This window comes from Passer domesticus, chromosome 19 (genome assembly GCF_036417665.1).
Source record: "Passer domesticus isolate bPasDom1 chromosome 19, bPasDom1.hap1, whole genome shotgun sequence".
Lineage (NCBI taxonomy): Eukaryota > Metazoa > Chordata > Aves > Passeriformes > Passeridae > Passer > Passer domesticus.
Window position 1 is genome coordinate 3,028,021 of NC_087492.1, and position 14,050 is coordinate 3,042,070.

At 47.8% G+C, this 14,050-nt stretch overlaps 1 protein-coding gene across 5 annotated transcripts in view; it reads right to left on the bottom strand.

Annotated features, from left to right (window-relative positions):
- The window catches only part of VPS53 (VPS53 subunit of GARP complex), a 63,586-nt gene that overhangs the window by 2,896 nt on the left and 46,640 nt on the right, over nucleotides 1-14,050 (bottom strand). For all 5 annotated transcript variants that reach the window (XM_064394773.1, XM_064394774.1, XM_064394775.1 and 2 more), the window contains 3 exons: nucleotides 9,523-9,671; nucleotides 4,763-4,832; nucleotides 2,400-2,537 (listed from right to left, as the gene is read on the bottom strand). In XM_064394773.1, the coding sequence (XP_064250843.1) occupies nucleotides 2,400-2,537; nucleotides 4,763-4,832; nucleotides 9,523-9,671 (357 nt within the window). The remainder of the gene's footprint in view (nucleotides 1-2,399; nucleotides 2,538-4,762; nucleotides 4,833-9,522; nucleotides 9,672-14,050) is intronic.

The window sequence follows — 14,050 nt, forward strand, 5'->3', positions numbered from 1 at the left end:
CAGCAGGGCTGGCTCCTAAAATAAAATACTTAAGGAACAAGAAGGAGGGGAATGTCACCTCTATGAGAGAGGTAAAGGTGAGTGAAGAGAAGCAGAGTAAGGAGCAGGGAGGCAGCTGGGTCTCTCCCAGCACAGCAGTGGTGCTCATGGGCTCTGCATCATGTTTCAAAGGGCAGCAGGACTTTGTCTGTGGCCTGTGGCTGGCAGGCACTGGGGTATTGTTAAAGCTCAAGATTTTATCATGTTGCAGGGGGAAGACAAGCTGGAGAGCTGCTCAGGGGACAGCGCTGGCAGTGGTGGTGACACTCACAAAGTCCCAGGAGATCAGGCAGCCTGGACACAGTCCAGACCCTCAGTTTGGCTGTGTGTCCCTCCTGCCTGGAGGCAGGACACACAGAGTGTCACAGGGGAATGTGACAACACTCTGTGGTCACTCCCTCAGTCCCCAGGACAGCCAGGGCCAGAGCTCTCTGCTCTGCAGCTCTCCTGGCATGGCAGCAGTGGTGAGCAGTGCCACACACAGCCACTGTGTCCTTGGGGTGCAGCTCCTCTTGGACACCCCTCTGGAGAGACTGGGATGAAGGATGGGAACCCCCCACCAACATCTGCCCAGGAGCAATCGTAAAAAACAGGAAAAAAATCAGAATAGCATCAAAGCTGGTAAGATGATCCCCCACTGATGTGCTTTTCTTACATTAGCAGCAAGCTCCACAGAGAACACGTATTTTGAAAATGTTGGGCAGCCAAACCATCTTTCTGGGGAAGAGTGTGTGTGTGTGTGTGTGTGTGTGTGTGTGTGTGTGTGTGTGTGTAAATGGGCAGAAACAGCACCAGACCAGACCCTTCCCTGTCTCCAAAAACATTTCCATATGTTTGCACTGACCCAGCTCACCCCACACTGTATTCTGTCACCAAGACATTTCTTTCTTTCCCTGCACTTCAGACCACTGAAACATCATAGCCATGTATACACTTATAAATCCTTAATTTACAGCCCTTGTAAAAATCTTCTGCCAAGATGAAAAGCTGGAGCTTCAGACAGTGTGGCCAGAGAAGGGGAAGAGCTCTGCAGGATGTGCATGGCCCAGTGCCCTCCTCCCCACTCCCATCTGTGCTTCGTGGGGCTCAGCTCAATGGACTTGTTTGTGCTGCCCATGGGCCCAAAGTTTGTCTTCCTGAACTACCTGCCCCAGAACAAGCCTGGGAACACACCCTGGAGCTCCCAGTGCTGTCAGCCTGTGGCTGTTTGATCTGCAGTTCTGCTGACACAGAGCCCTCACAGGGATGTGTGACACAGCAGTGGCAGCACAGCCTGGGGACCTGCAGCACTCCATGTGCTGCTTTCCTCTCCAATGTGATGCTAAGGGTTAGACAAATTAACTCCATTACTCTTGTGATTCACACAGAAGCTCCAAGGAAAGACCTGTTCTGTACACAACAGGCACCAGTCTTCCCTGCTCCCGTTAGCACAAACCAGGACATTTTTATTCAGGTCATTTCTAGGAAAATTTAAACAAACATCTCAGTCACCCCAGTCCAAAAGCATGGAGCTGGAGAGCCAATGTCTGAGTCCAGAGCACAAACTCAGCTGTGACATTCCCCTGGGCACGGGAGCAGAGCCATGCTGAGCAGCAGGGACAGCTCAGGCTCCTCATCCCCCTGGCCTTGGCTGTGCTCTACAGGAGGCTCTGGCTGGCAGCTGCCTGTCCTGCCTGACCCCAGGTCCCACTAATTCCCTCCCAGGAATGCCTTCCCTGCATTGCTGACAATCCCATCACCCAGGAGGGCACAGCTCCCACGGCTCCTCCTGGGATCAAACCTGACTTCTCCCTCCAGCACCAACTGGGAAGGGCAGTTTGCTTTGCTTGTTGCTTTTTATGAAGACAACACACTGCTTTTGGGTCATTTTCCAGGCAGCAGGTCTGGAAAATGAAAAAGGGCTCTGGTGAATACAGTAACCCAGACATGTTTGCACTGGCTGTTACACTAGACAGTAAACAGGTGACTCAAGCACAGCTTGGCTCCCCTGAGTGAGGAGTCTGCACAAAGGCCTGGAGTAACCTGAACCCTGGGCTTTGCCCCACAGCAGACCCTCATGGATGCAAACTCTGATTTCCACAAGCTCCTGAGGGAACCTGGTGCCCCAACTCTCCAAACCCGAGCCTTAGGTTGCCTTGAAAAGTGAGGGTGAAAACTCCAAAGTGGTGTTAGAAGAGAGTGGGGGCAAACCCAAGGGGAGTGAGCCAGGTCTGCAGAGCAGCTGGCAGAGCCCCCAGGCAGGCTCACAAACTCATGTGCAATTGCAGATTGCAGCATCCAAAGGAAGGGCCCCCTGGAATTTGCTCGCTGATTCCCAGGCCAGCAGTCTGGCTGGCAGGTTATCAAAAGGCTTGGGTTACCTTCAGGATCATTTCAGCCCGAGTCATGCCTTTCACCACTATCTTGGTGTAGCTGGCAGGAGCCTTCCTCACCACTTGGGACCCAATGGAGGGCAGATCCAGGAGAACCATCTTCAGAGAGTGAGTGTCCAGCAGCAGCTGCAAGAGTTAACCACACTCTGTTACTCAGGCTCTTCTACACCAAGATCCATCAGCTGCTGGAACCCAACATCCTTAAAAGTTTAACACTTCCCACACTGGAAGAATTCCAGTAATTGGAGTGCAGGAACAGGAGGGGCTGAGCCTGTAATGACACTTCAGGAGACATGATCACCCATGGCTACACACCAGCATCGTGGCTGATTTTAACAGAGCACTGCTCTGCTGACTGGAATTGACTCATGGCAGCCCAACATCTGGCACATCAGGCACAGATTTCCAGCCCTTCCCCCCAACAGTATGAAGTGAAACAATCTTGGTTACCTGGAGCTGCACCATGATGTAGATACTGAGGTCAAATGAACTAACACCAAGCTTCCTCCTGCACCCAGCCACACATAGTCAGCTTTTCTGCATTTATTCAACCCCTTGATTGGGGTTTCTTTCCTTAAAATCTGCCACACAATACAGCTACACTGAGAGCTGCTCACAGCCTGGATGTTGTTTGTTACTACCCCAGCAAATAAATAAGCAGCAGCCATGAAACTGAGCCCAGACTGACAGCACTGCCTCGTGACAAAATGCTGTGGGTTAGGGCTCCTTAGAGCAAAATTATCCTGAATATCACACTCCTCTGACTGCACAAAGTATGTCTGAAGAGACAAGACCAGTGAAGAACAGAAATCTGAAATCGAACTAGAGGAAGAGCAGCCCAACTTATTTAGACAGCAGTGAGTGTGAAAGCCTGCTGGGCTGTCAGAGCATTTCCTCAAAAACAGAGCTCGTTCTGGAGGGACACAAAACATTCTGGGCACTGCAGAACCCCCAGCAGCGACCACAACAATGTGAACATTGGCCTCAGCACATGTGGGAATTCAAAGGAACACAAAGGAGGGGCTGTGGAGGAGGAGGAGAGGCTGGCTGGAGTCTGCAGCAGTGTGTCCTGGCTGCTGCTGCCTTTCCATGGCTTGCATGAGAAGAACTGATGCCATCCATCTCCTCCTGGCAGCCAGGAAACCACAGCACAGAGGAGCAGCTCTGGGCACCCCAGGCTGCTGGAGCCCACAGCTCAGGCTGCCATAGCTGGGTTCCTGTGTGTCTACCAGGGATCCCAGAGAGGGAGAGATTCCAGGGCTGGGGAATTCACATCTTCCCCACGTCAACTCTCTCATGGCTAACAGGAGTTCTGCACTCTCTGCAGCCTTCCCCACAGGCACAGCTCCTGCAGACTCTGTCCCCTCACCCCATTTTCCATTCCAGGTCCCTGGCATTGCTAACTCACTGCCAAAGCTTGCTGGGATGCAGAGTTGTTAAGTCAGAGTGGAAAACACAGAAAGCAAAACCCCTCAGGTCTTATTCCCTGCACTGAATACTGAATATCTCCATAAATATCACCCCAGTACTCATATTCCAACTGTAATTATCAGCAAACAGCAGGAAAAGCTGTGTGTAGAGGCAGAAAGGCCAGGAAAATGTATTCCCCAGCAACATCTGCACCAGGGAGGAGAAGGTGGCATGGAAAGAAGCTGGTGGGTGACCAGCATCAAAAGATTTGAAGGGAATTGGGGTTCTGCTTGCTGCAGGGAGAGATCAGCTACTGAGACCTCTGTGCCCTTAGCCCCAGGGAGGTATGTCCCACTTCTAATGAGATGTATTCACTGGGAATCAGCCTAATAAAAACCTTCCCAGTCTGCTTTAAGGAAGCAAATTTGGCCTGTTATTCCCATACAGGAATATTGAAAGCTTTTAACATTAGACACAAGCCCACTGCTGGTTAATCACTTGAGAAGCTTATTTTTAAAAGACTCCCTTTAATCACTCTCAGGTTATTGCTCATCTCACAAGACAAACAGGCACTGAGCTTCACTCATTTGCTTTCCATTAAGGATGAGGAAGGGTTTGATGTAAAGCTCCTGTTTCGTTTTGCAGACACTGCTCAGAACCATCTTTGATGCCTAAAACCCAAGCAGCTTTGAAGGCACCCATTTGAAGTTCACAGCAGACCCATTAGGGATGATTCTGCCTTTTTTTTTTGCTTTTTCTTTTTTTTTTTTTAGGAGCCCACAGGAGTAATAATCTCTATGTGCAGGGGACAGATGAAATCCTGCCTCTTCCAAATCCCTCACAGAGCAGAGGGTCCAGCCCATGGCAGGGTGGGAGATGCTTCAATTTCTTGAACCCAAAAGCCATCAAATATGACAACCCTTGCAGCTATTTCTTCTTACCTGTTCTGCACCCACCATGCTGATAGGTTTGCACTTGAAGAGATGGTTAATGAACTTGGGAATGAAGGAGCTGCAGGAGAGACAGAAAATGATACAATTACATAAGAATATTTGCAGTCAGACAGTCTTCTGTGGTGACAAAGCATGCAGAACCAAACCAGGATGGCTTCCACAAAGACACTCCCAGTGCCAGCTTCCCAAACTGATTCCAGACATGTTAAATATACCAAATAAAAAAAAATCCCAACCCCTAGGCACAGTTCTTTTGCTTTAATCCCTCCTGATCTCAAAGTTTATTGAGAAGCTGCACACACACACTCTAGAGGTAAATAAATTGCTATAAACTAAATATGAACTATTGCAGTAAAAGGTCAGCAAACAAACTATTTTATTTATCATAAAAACAGCAACACACCAGGATCAGTCTCACTGCTCATGAGTGGATGTATCTTGACTGTATCCAGAACCTACATTTTCCTGCACACAAGTAATTCCATAACATGCATATTACACACTGAACTTGAGGTCCAGCCAAGGCTGGAGGTCTGCTGGGCCCTGGACACTCACACAGAGGCACCCTTCCAGAAAGCTCCTGGCCAACACAATCAAGACAAGAAAAAGTTTTGTGAGAAGGAAAACACCATTACCATATTTTACTGTCATGGGTTTCAGACTCAGAAAAATGACTGCCCAACCAGAGAGAGCTTGGTGAGGGTGGAAACCCAATATTCACCACTTCAGAGCATCAGCTTTTGTTTCAGCTGATTTTTGCCTCTTGATTTGAGGCTTTGAAGCAGTTTTGTTGCAAAAGCACTGGCTGGGCACCTGCAGGATGAGCTCCTGCCCCTGCTCCAGCAAGGAGCAGCACCAGGAAAGCTCAGGAGCAACAAACTCTGTCAGGACCACAGCACTTGACCAAGCCTTCCTCTTGCTGTCCTGTTTTTAATGCACTCTGCTTCTTTCACATGCTCTCCTCTGGCTGGGTGCCTGCAGGGCTCACATTTCCAGGGCTTGCCCATGCCCTGGTGGCAGCTCTTGGGTTTTAGTGGCTCTGTCCTCAGAGAGGATCAGTCAGGTTGCTGAGCTCTGGACTGGGCTGTCCATGATCTAAATCCAGCATGGTTTCCTCCTTGCATCTGCTAAGCTTTTTGTTTCCTCCCCACAAAGCAAGGAGCACAACAGCATCTTGTTTGTCCTGCCACCTGTTTCCCAAGGCAGGAGATTCACTTCTCATCCTTTCTCATGGAAAAGTGACAAAAGTGCAGCTCAGGCAGGGAGCGTGCCAAGCTGCTGAGCAAACCCAAAGGAATGGCTCAAGGAGAGCCCCACAAGCAGAGGTTCTTTCCTTTCCCCTTCCCTCAGACACAGTCACCACCTCTCTCAGTGAATCATTTCATCCTGGAGAGGTGTCAAGGAGAACAATTTCAAGCTACTGTTGAGAACCAGCTACTGGGCTGCCCCGAGCAGCTTTGAATTTGGCCACCAGAGAAACAACCTTGGCAACAAAACAGAAAGAGGAGGAGGAAAAGAAGCCCTGACTCCTCTTGCACAAAAGCATTTCACTGGAGATTTAACCTATCTGTTTTTAAAGTCCATTTTTCAGGTCTATAACTAATTCCCAGAGGGCAATTAGAGAGTGATGAGCACAGCTGGAGCTTAGGTGATCCTGGAAAATGATAAATTGGCAGCAGCTCTGGATGCAGCAGCTCACTGCTGGCAGAACAGTACAAGAAATTAATTGTGCCTTTGATAGTGTAGGTAGATCCAGTTGTCCCTCCCACTCCAAGGTCAGGCATGGAGCTAAAGCTCATGGTGTGTATGAGAAACAGGGTGAGCCTTTCCTGCTGCAGGGTGGCACACTGGCAGCCCAGGAACCCCCTGCCCTGTTGGTTTTAATCTTCTTTTCTGTATAACCACACAATCTCCCATAGACAGCATTCTGTCTTGCATGAAACAATTCCCAGGCCCCTCTGGATGGCCACCCACCATCAGTGCAGAGGGGTAAAGTGACCTTCCATCCCCACATGCCTCTTATTTCACGCTGCCTTATTGGAAACAGCTTCCCAACTCCAGCAGGACAGACAGACAAACTGTAAGAGCCAAGGGCTGCTCTGGAATTTTTTCCCCCTTGTTTTTTGTTTTGGTGGTTTGTTTTTTTTTTTTTTGGACTAACAGAGACCATCAAGAGCAGTTGCACTTTACAGAAAAATGCACTGGAGCCTCTTGCCTAGGCTGGACTCAGGCAATCTTGAGTGCATGTTCAGGGCTAATGCTCTGCACGAGGCTCTGTGCTCTGAATGCCTTTACTCCCTGCACAATCACAGCTAGATTGGATGCCAGAGTTCATTTACAGCTTCAGCTCTGAAACTGAACCCAGCAAACCCTCCCTAGAAGCAGATAAGTCCCCAGAGTAATAATAAAACAGTGCAAGAGAGATGAGGAACCTAAAGCACAGAAACCACAGCGTTTGAGAGCCTCCCATCCAACAGGAGAGGCTCTGCCAAAGCCTGTGTTTTCCCAATCCCCTGCACTGATGATGCATCAAACACAATGCCTTGCTGAGTGAGGCACAGACAGACTTGCAACCACAGTCTGTCTGTCTGTCTGTCACCCTGAGCTACTGCAGGACACCCCTCAGAGGTTCTGGGGTGGCTGAGTCACTGCAGCTGAGCAGGGTTTTGCTCCATGCCACCCCCCAAGCTGGTGACCAGCCCTTGCCCAGGCTGAGCTCAGCTCTGAAACCTCCAGGAGCCTCCACATCCCAACCTTCCTCCTCCAAACTGCTCTCAGTTTTTATCTGGAGCACCTGGAAGGACACAGCACCCAGCACCTTGGCTGCTGCCAACGGAGCAGCCGCTTCCCCGGCCAGCGAGGGGGAGAACTGTTTGTTTTTCCTGTCTCTCAGTTCTAATCTCTTCCTCATTGAGGTCAGGGCACAGACTTCCCAAACACATCCCAGCAGAGCAGCTTGGCTGCTGTGGGGTTTGATTTCAAAGGATAAGGTGCAGGCAGAGCTGAGCCCCCCACCCTGCCTGCCCGTCCCCGGGGAGCGCCGCTCGCACATCGGTCAAAACAAAGCAAAAATGACAAATTAGGTTAGAGGATTGATGCAATTTCTGATGGCCATTTTTCTTCTCTCCAGTCTTGGCTCAGATCCTGCTGTTTTAAATTTAGTGACTTTAGCTGCCTTCTCCCCTGTGGTCCTGTAACTCAACACTCACGCTTTATACAATCCATTAGAGCTGAGAAGTGGCAGCTCACAAAGACACAGGCATTAACATGTGGAGAAGCACAAGGCCTGTTAAAAGGATTTTCAGCATTGTGGGGCACACAAAAGGCCAGGTATTTATACTGGCCCAGCCAGCATGTTCCATAAGAAAGCAGAGTTTCAAAAATACAAATATTTGTAAGCATTAAAAGGCATTTTAAGGAGATTGGTGCTCCCTTACCACTGAGCTGGTTCTCCTTAGCACCAAGTTGCACAGACCAGCAAAATCAACCTTCAGGAACCCATTTTACCCTTCTACATCTGATCCATGGCACAGTGAGTTCAGGACTGTGTCTTAATGTGCTGCAGTTGTCTTAAAAAAAATGTTTTGGAGAGGAGCAGGGGATTCTGTGCTCATGGATGAGGACACCCAGCTTAGATGGGAACTTCACTCAAATCCGAGAGCTGTTTCATCTGCAGTTTACTTGGTATGTGCCTGGCAATAAAGTTAAAAGGGAGGCAACTAAGCTGAGGTATTAAGAGTGTGCTGTGAACAGCTGAATAAATGGGGGGTTTTATTTATCACATAAAACTCAAGTGTAACCACCCAGAAGGTTTTCATACAATAAATTCTCACTGAGACAGCGTTTCAAACAGTGATTATGGGCAACATCATAACATGATTTATCAGGGAGTGCTCCTTAAAGCAAACCCCAGGACAGAGAGGGGGATGAAACTCTGAGGAGAGCCTCCCTGCTGGGAAAGCTCCCAGGATAGCTGCTGCATCCCACCCTGCTGAGGCAGGAGCTGCAGCTCGAATCTCCAACCCACACAGTCCCTGCCAGGCCACAGAGCTTATTTCAGGCTGATTACCTTATCAGAGATGAATGAAACATTAAGGTATTTTAGAGTGACACATGACACGCACGCCACTGCCCTCAAGTCCACCAGCAGGGTCACATGTGCCACCAAAAGCAGCAGCTACAACTGGCACAGCCCTCCCAAGGGTTTTTCCTGGGGCATTGCCATGTGGAGCTCAGCTGGCCACAGGGAAGAGCTCAAAGTCTCTTCCCAAAGAGGTGAATTTTTGTTTCAGACACAGAGGTGAAAGTCTGGGTGTCCACCCTGAATCCAGCAGCAAGGGGCATTTCTGTCTCATCTCCCACTTCTTTCATGCTGCTCAACTTTAAGTGACTTGCCAGGAAGATACTTCAATACCCTCCCCTCAACTTTTAAATGTGAATTTCCCCTCCTGAGTTATTTTTGCACAGAAAAGCAGCTTTCAGATTGTGAAGGTAAAATATACTTCTCACACATGCCCTCCTTACAGGGCTTATTGTAAATGTTATTTTGAGACAAATTTCTCAGTACCTGGAAGGCCCATGGAAGAAAAGCAGGTTTTCCCACAGCAAGAATCATTTCTTAAGTCAGATATTCAAAGTCTTTTAAAGATGCCCAACCCAAAACTTTCTGCACTTGGCAAACAACACAGAGTGTTCATCACACTGTTTTATGGGATGACCTGAATAAAGTGTGTATCTTAGTAACTCACTTTGCAAATTTTATGCAGAACTGAGTGAAATACTTCCTCGTGGAGGCCAGGTTGTCACGGATGATGGGGACATTCTGCTTGATGTGGAGGATCACTGAGGTGACATAAGGACTCTGGTCACCAACGTGTTCCACGTTCTGCCACTGCATCTGCACAGAGGGGAAAAAACAACCCAAAATGACTGTTTAATTCATCAGCATTCAAGCAAGAGGTAAGGGAAACTGTACAAACTTCCTGCCAGGGGATCTCTAAGGAATCATTTAGAGACTGCCTCTGCAATTCACCACCAAGGTCAAGTTCTTCATCATTAAAGTGATTGGGCAAAACCATTGCAGCAAGAAGACCCAAAGAAAAGCCAGAGCAGCCCTTTGTGCACCAGAGCAGAGACTGTGACCAGTAACCCACACAAATGGGGACCACTAGGATTAAAAAAGCCTTTGAAGCACACCAGGCTGCTTTAATATTTAACAGTTTCCAATTTGCTGGGATGAAGTGCCCATATAAATCCTGATTACAGGCATTTGAGAAAATATCTGCAAGCTTGCAAAGTCTGGATTCCTGTATGGCAGCCAAGACTTTAATACTGGTGAGACTGATGACAGATAGATGGAAGAGGTAAAAAGTCTTAAAGTCCAAAGTACTCTACACCAGTGCAGCTCACTGAAAACACTGCTGGTGTACAAGCCAGGATGCCCAAGTCCAGCTCTTCCAAATGCATGTTAAAAGGACAAAACAAGAAGAGTTGCTCAACCTCCCATTTTGTTTTCATTTATTCTCAGCAGAACTGCAAGAGAACAGCCCCTGTGAGCCAGATGTGTGGCTCTCTTGATTTTCTCTGAGCCTGGTTTGCAGTACACAGGGCACTCCCAATTTAAGTCAGGTGGCAAAAAAAACAAAAAAAGAGATTATTTGGTCTGGCCTGGCCTCATTTATGTACCAGAGCCTCACTGAGGAACACAAGCATCCAGAGAAGCACACTCAGCTCTGCTGCTGCTCAGAACTCTGCAGTGTCCTCCCAATAACTCTCTGGAGATCTGTTCCTCATGCTGGAGATGAGACAGGAGGAAAACTCATAGGAAATCAGGAGAGGAAACTGGGCACATATGGAAGATGAGCTTTTTCCTTTGAGGGGCTGTTTGTCCTCAAACTTGTTTTCCCAAGCTCTGGATTTTGCATATAAAGTTGTGGGGTTTTTTTTTATTCCTGGTTTTAATTTAATTTAATATGGCTACTTTGCCCCCTGCAACTTAGCTGACTCAACTCCATTCAAACAGCACACAGCCTAAGTGACTTAGTGGGAAAGAAAAGCCAAATTCTTTGCAAAACCACAGTGTCTGAGTCTACACATGTCCCACTAAAGCTGCCTTTATTTAAACCAAACAAACCAAGCCCCAGCCTGCTGCTCTCACATCAGCTGGGTGGCTGGAAGGGATCTCTCTCTCATCACCTGCTCCACAGGTTTTTCACAGTCACAGAACATCCTGAGCTGGAAGGGACACACAAGGAGCACCAACTTCAGCTCCTGGGACTGCACAGACACCCCAACAATCCCACCCTGGCTCTGGGATTGTCCAAATTCTCCTGGAGATCTGGCAGCCTCAGGGTTGTGACCATTCCCTGGGGAGCCTGGGCAGTGCCAGCACCCTCTGGGGAAAAACCTTTCCCTAAAATCCAAGCAAACCTCCCCAGACACAGCTCCAGCCATTCCCTCCTGTCACTGGCCACCTGCTTTTCTGCTCCTCGTGGTACTGATCACATCCAACAGAACATTCTGTGCCTCTCTCCCTGATGGATTCACACATTCCCTTCTTGACAGAGCAATCCTCACCCAACACCCCATCCCCACAGAGTGGGAATGGCCAGAAAGTGGGAAGGGACTGCTGAGCTGAATTATTGCACCAACAATGAAACAGTAGCTTTTTCATTTTGTTGGTCATCATTCCAAAAGCAATACTTTACAACCAAAGCTTTAAAGCATGAACAGTAAAAATAGCCCTTTTGTGTGTGTGTATTGTGGGTGTGTTTCACCCAAAAAAAACCCACCCAGTAGCTGCAGAGAAAGGAATAGCACACATACTGAAAAGTCATCAAAAGAAATACGAGCCCAACTCTGCTGGTAAAGCTTTGTTCCTGTCTTTTTAAATTTATTCTTCTTTTTCCCTTGTCCTGTGTTTTTCTTGGGATATCCACACAGTTTACATACACAAGCTGGAAATGAGTCCAAGGAACAGGAGCAGGGAGGTTTCAGTGGAAGGGAGAAGCCCAAAGGCACCTGCAGGCTGGGAGGACACAGAAGGGCTGGAAGAGCTGGTGCTGCCTCCTGTTCTCACCACAAAACACAGGGCTGAGGTTAAAACAGGCAGGAGGAAAGAGAAACCCTGCAGAAATGGGGAACCCAGGGAGGGACAGGGGCTCAGGGGTGGCACGGTGCTGTGTCCCCCAAGAGCCACCAGGTCCCTCCCTGTGCCCAGCCCTCCAGCAAAGGGGCTTGTGATGGAGGAGAGGATGAATGAAACTTCAATTTTTCCCACTGGCAGCTTCTCCTTGCAGGCTCCAGCCTGGGCACCTGCAGGAAGGGCTGGGAGGGGAGTGGGGACACTGCTGGCCCCGAGTTTGGGGACACAAGCTGGGCTCTGCCCTGTCACACTCTGCCCTGTCACCCTCTGCACATATTCCAGGGCTCACACACTCTCCAGAGGGATCTTAATTAGTAGTTAGCAGCTCTGATTGCTCTGCTCTCAGGGATTTTTTCTGTGTGTGGAGTGGAGAAATGATTAAAGCCCTGCTTTGTCCACTCGGCTGTGAGGGCACAGGGAATTGCAGCTGGGCCAAAAGGTTTTAGGAAAATGTAAAAAGCCAGCAAGAGGTTGATGTGAGGCACTAAAATGTCCCCCAGCCCCACTTCCAGGCACAGTTTTACATATAAATCGATGCTTAATTCAGCAGTAAATCAAGCCTTAGCCAGTGCAATCCATTAATTTAATTGGGGCAAAAATATCCCGTGCAAATTAGCAGTTCTCTCATCCCAGAAATTAAAAAGTAAGCACACCAGGCAATCTGAGTGCTGCTACACATCAGTACAAACACATTAACAGCTCTCAGTTATCCAGAATATCACAACAGGGGGTTTAGGGCAAATTTTCCTCCCACCCACGTCCCATCTCCCCATCCCACAGCCATGTTTAATCATCCTACACCTGCTGTAAAGTCTGAGTAAGGATTATCACCTACAAATTCTGTAATATGGGGCCTTCTCAGCATTTACCATTTTCTTCAGAACACACCAAGTAAAGAATCATGGAAACCAAGCAGCATTCCCAGCTGAAAGCAATATTCCTGATGCTGTTTTCTGTGTTAAATCTCTCAACGTGGCCTGCAGCCAAAGTGGATTGAGAGGTTTAAGCATTTCATAATTTACCTCTATAGTTCCTGAACATTTTTGCAAAGAAAAAATAAAACCCCAAAGCCAGACTCCAAAAAAGGACTGGGAATGTTCAATCCTGGAGGACACCAGAGTGAGGTAAATGAAAAGGAACAAAGGAAGAGCCCTAATGGAGTATGGATCTTGAGAGAGCAAAATTGGAATGGATCAGCCACACAATCTTTATTTCTTCAATATAGGCTGAAATTTTACGTTTCCAAATACTACCTCTGTGTTTAAATAATTACATGCATTTCTTATTGAAGTGTCAGAGCAATAACCCAGCCCTGAAGGAAAGAGAGGAGGAAGGTGAAGGAAAAAAATCTCTTGCACCAAATCCAGGTCTAATAAAAATCACATAAAAGCAACTCTGTCTGATGCAAATAGTGGAGTGTGTGCACAAGTGACAAGTATTTATTTAGCTAATTTCATAACACTTAAACTTGTTTATATATCATCAGTCCCATCACATGTGCTGCATTTTACCAGTGTTCCAAAGACAAAAATAAATGGCCTACCAGCTGCTGCTTTCTCAAGGTTGTGGTTTACTTGGGTATAAACAGTGAGAGCTAAGTGATTTAAATATTCCTCTACTCTGTAGGTTCAGGAGATCTCAGGGGCTGCCACAGCACACAGGCAACACCTGAAGTGCTGAGCCCTTCCTAGTGGTGTTATTTGACTGGGCAAAAAAATCCTCTTTCCATTTGGAACCTGTACAAGCTCTATTACCAGCTGCATTCTACTTCAAATATTAGCTGGGGGTGGTGGGGCTGGTTACAGCTGGAATACATCATAAAGCAGAAAGCTATTAAAATTCATGGCAGCCAGACAGTGTGTTGATCCTACAAAAATGGAGCTCTATGTTTAATATTTCTAATTAAAAGGAAAAAAAAAATAGTTCAATCCACTTTTGTTGTCTTCACCTCTGTCTAAAGCAAGTCTGGGTTTTCACAATACTTTGGCAAGGAAACACAGCTCTGCATTTCAAACATATAAAAGCCAGCAGTGTAACTGCAACAAAATCCTTAAGCTCAGTCCTAGGGGCCTCTCCAGGAATGGCTCCATATGTCCTTGAGAGGATCACAGAAGCAATAAGGCTCAATCCCA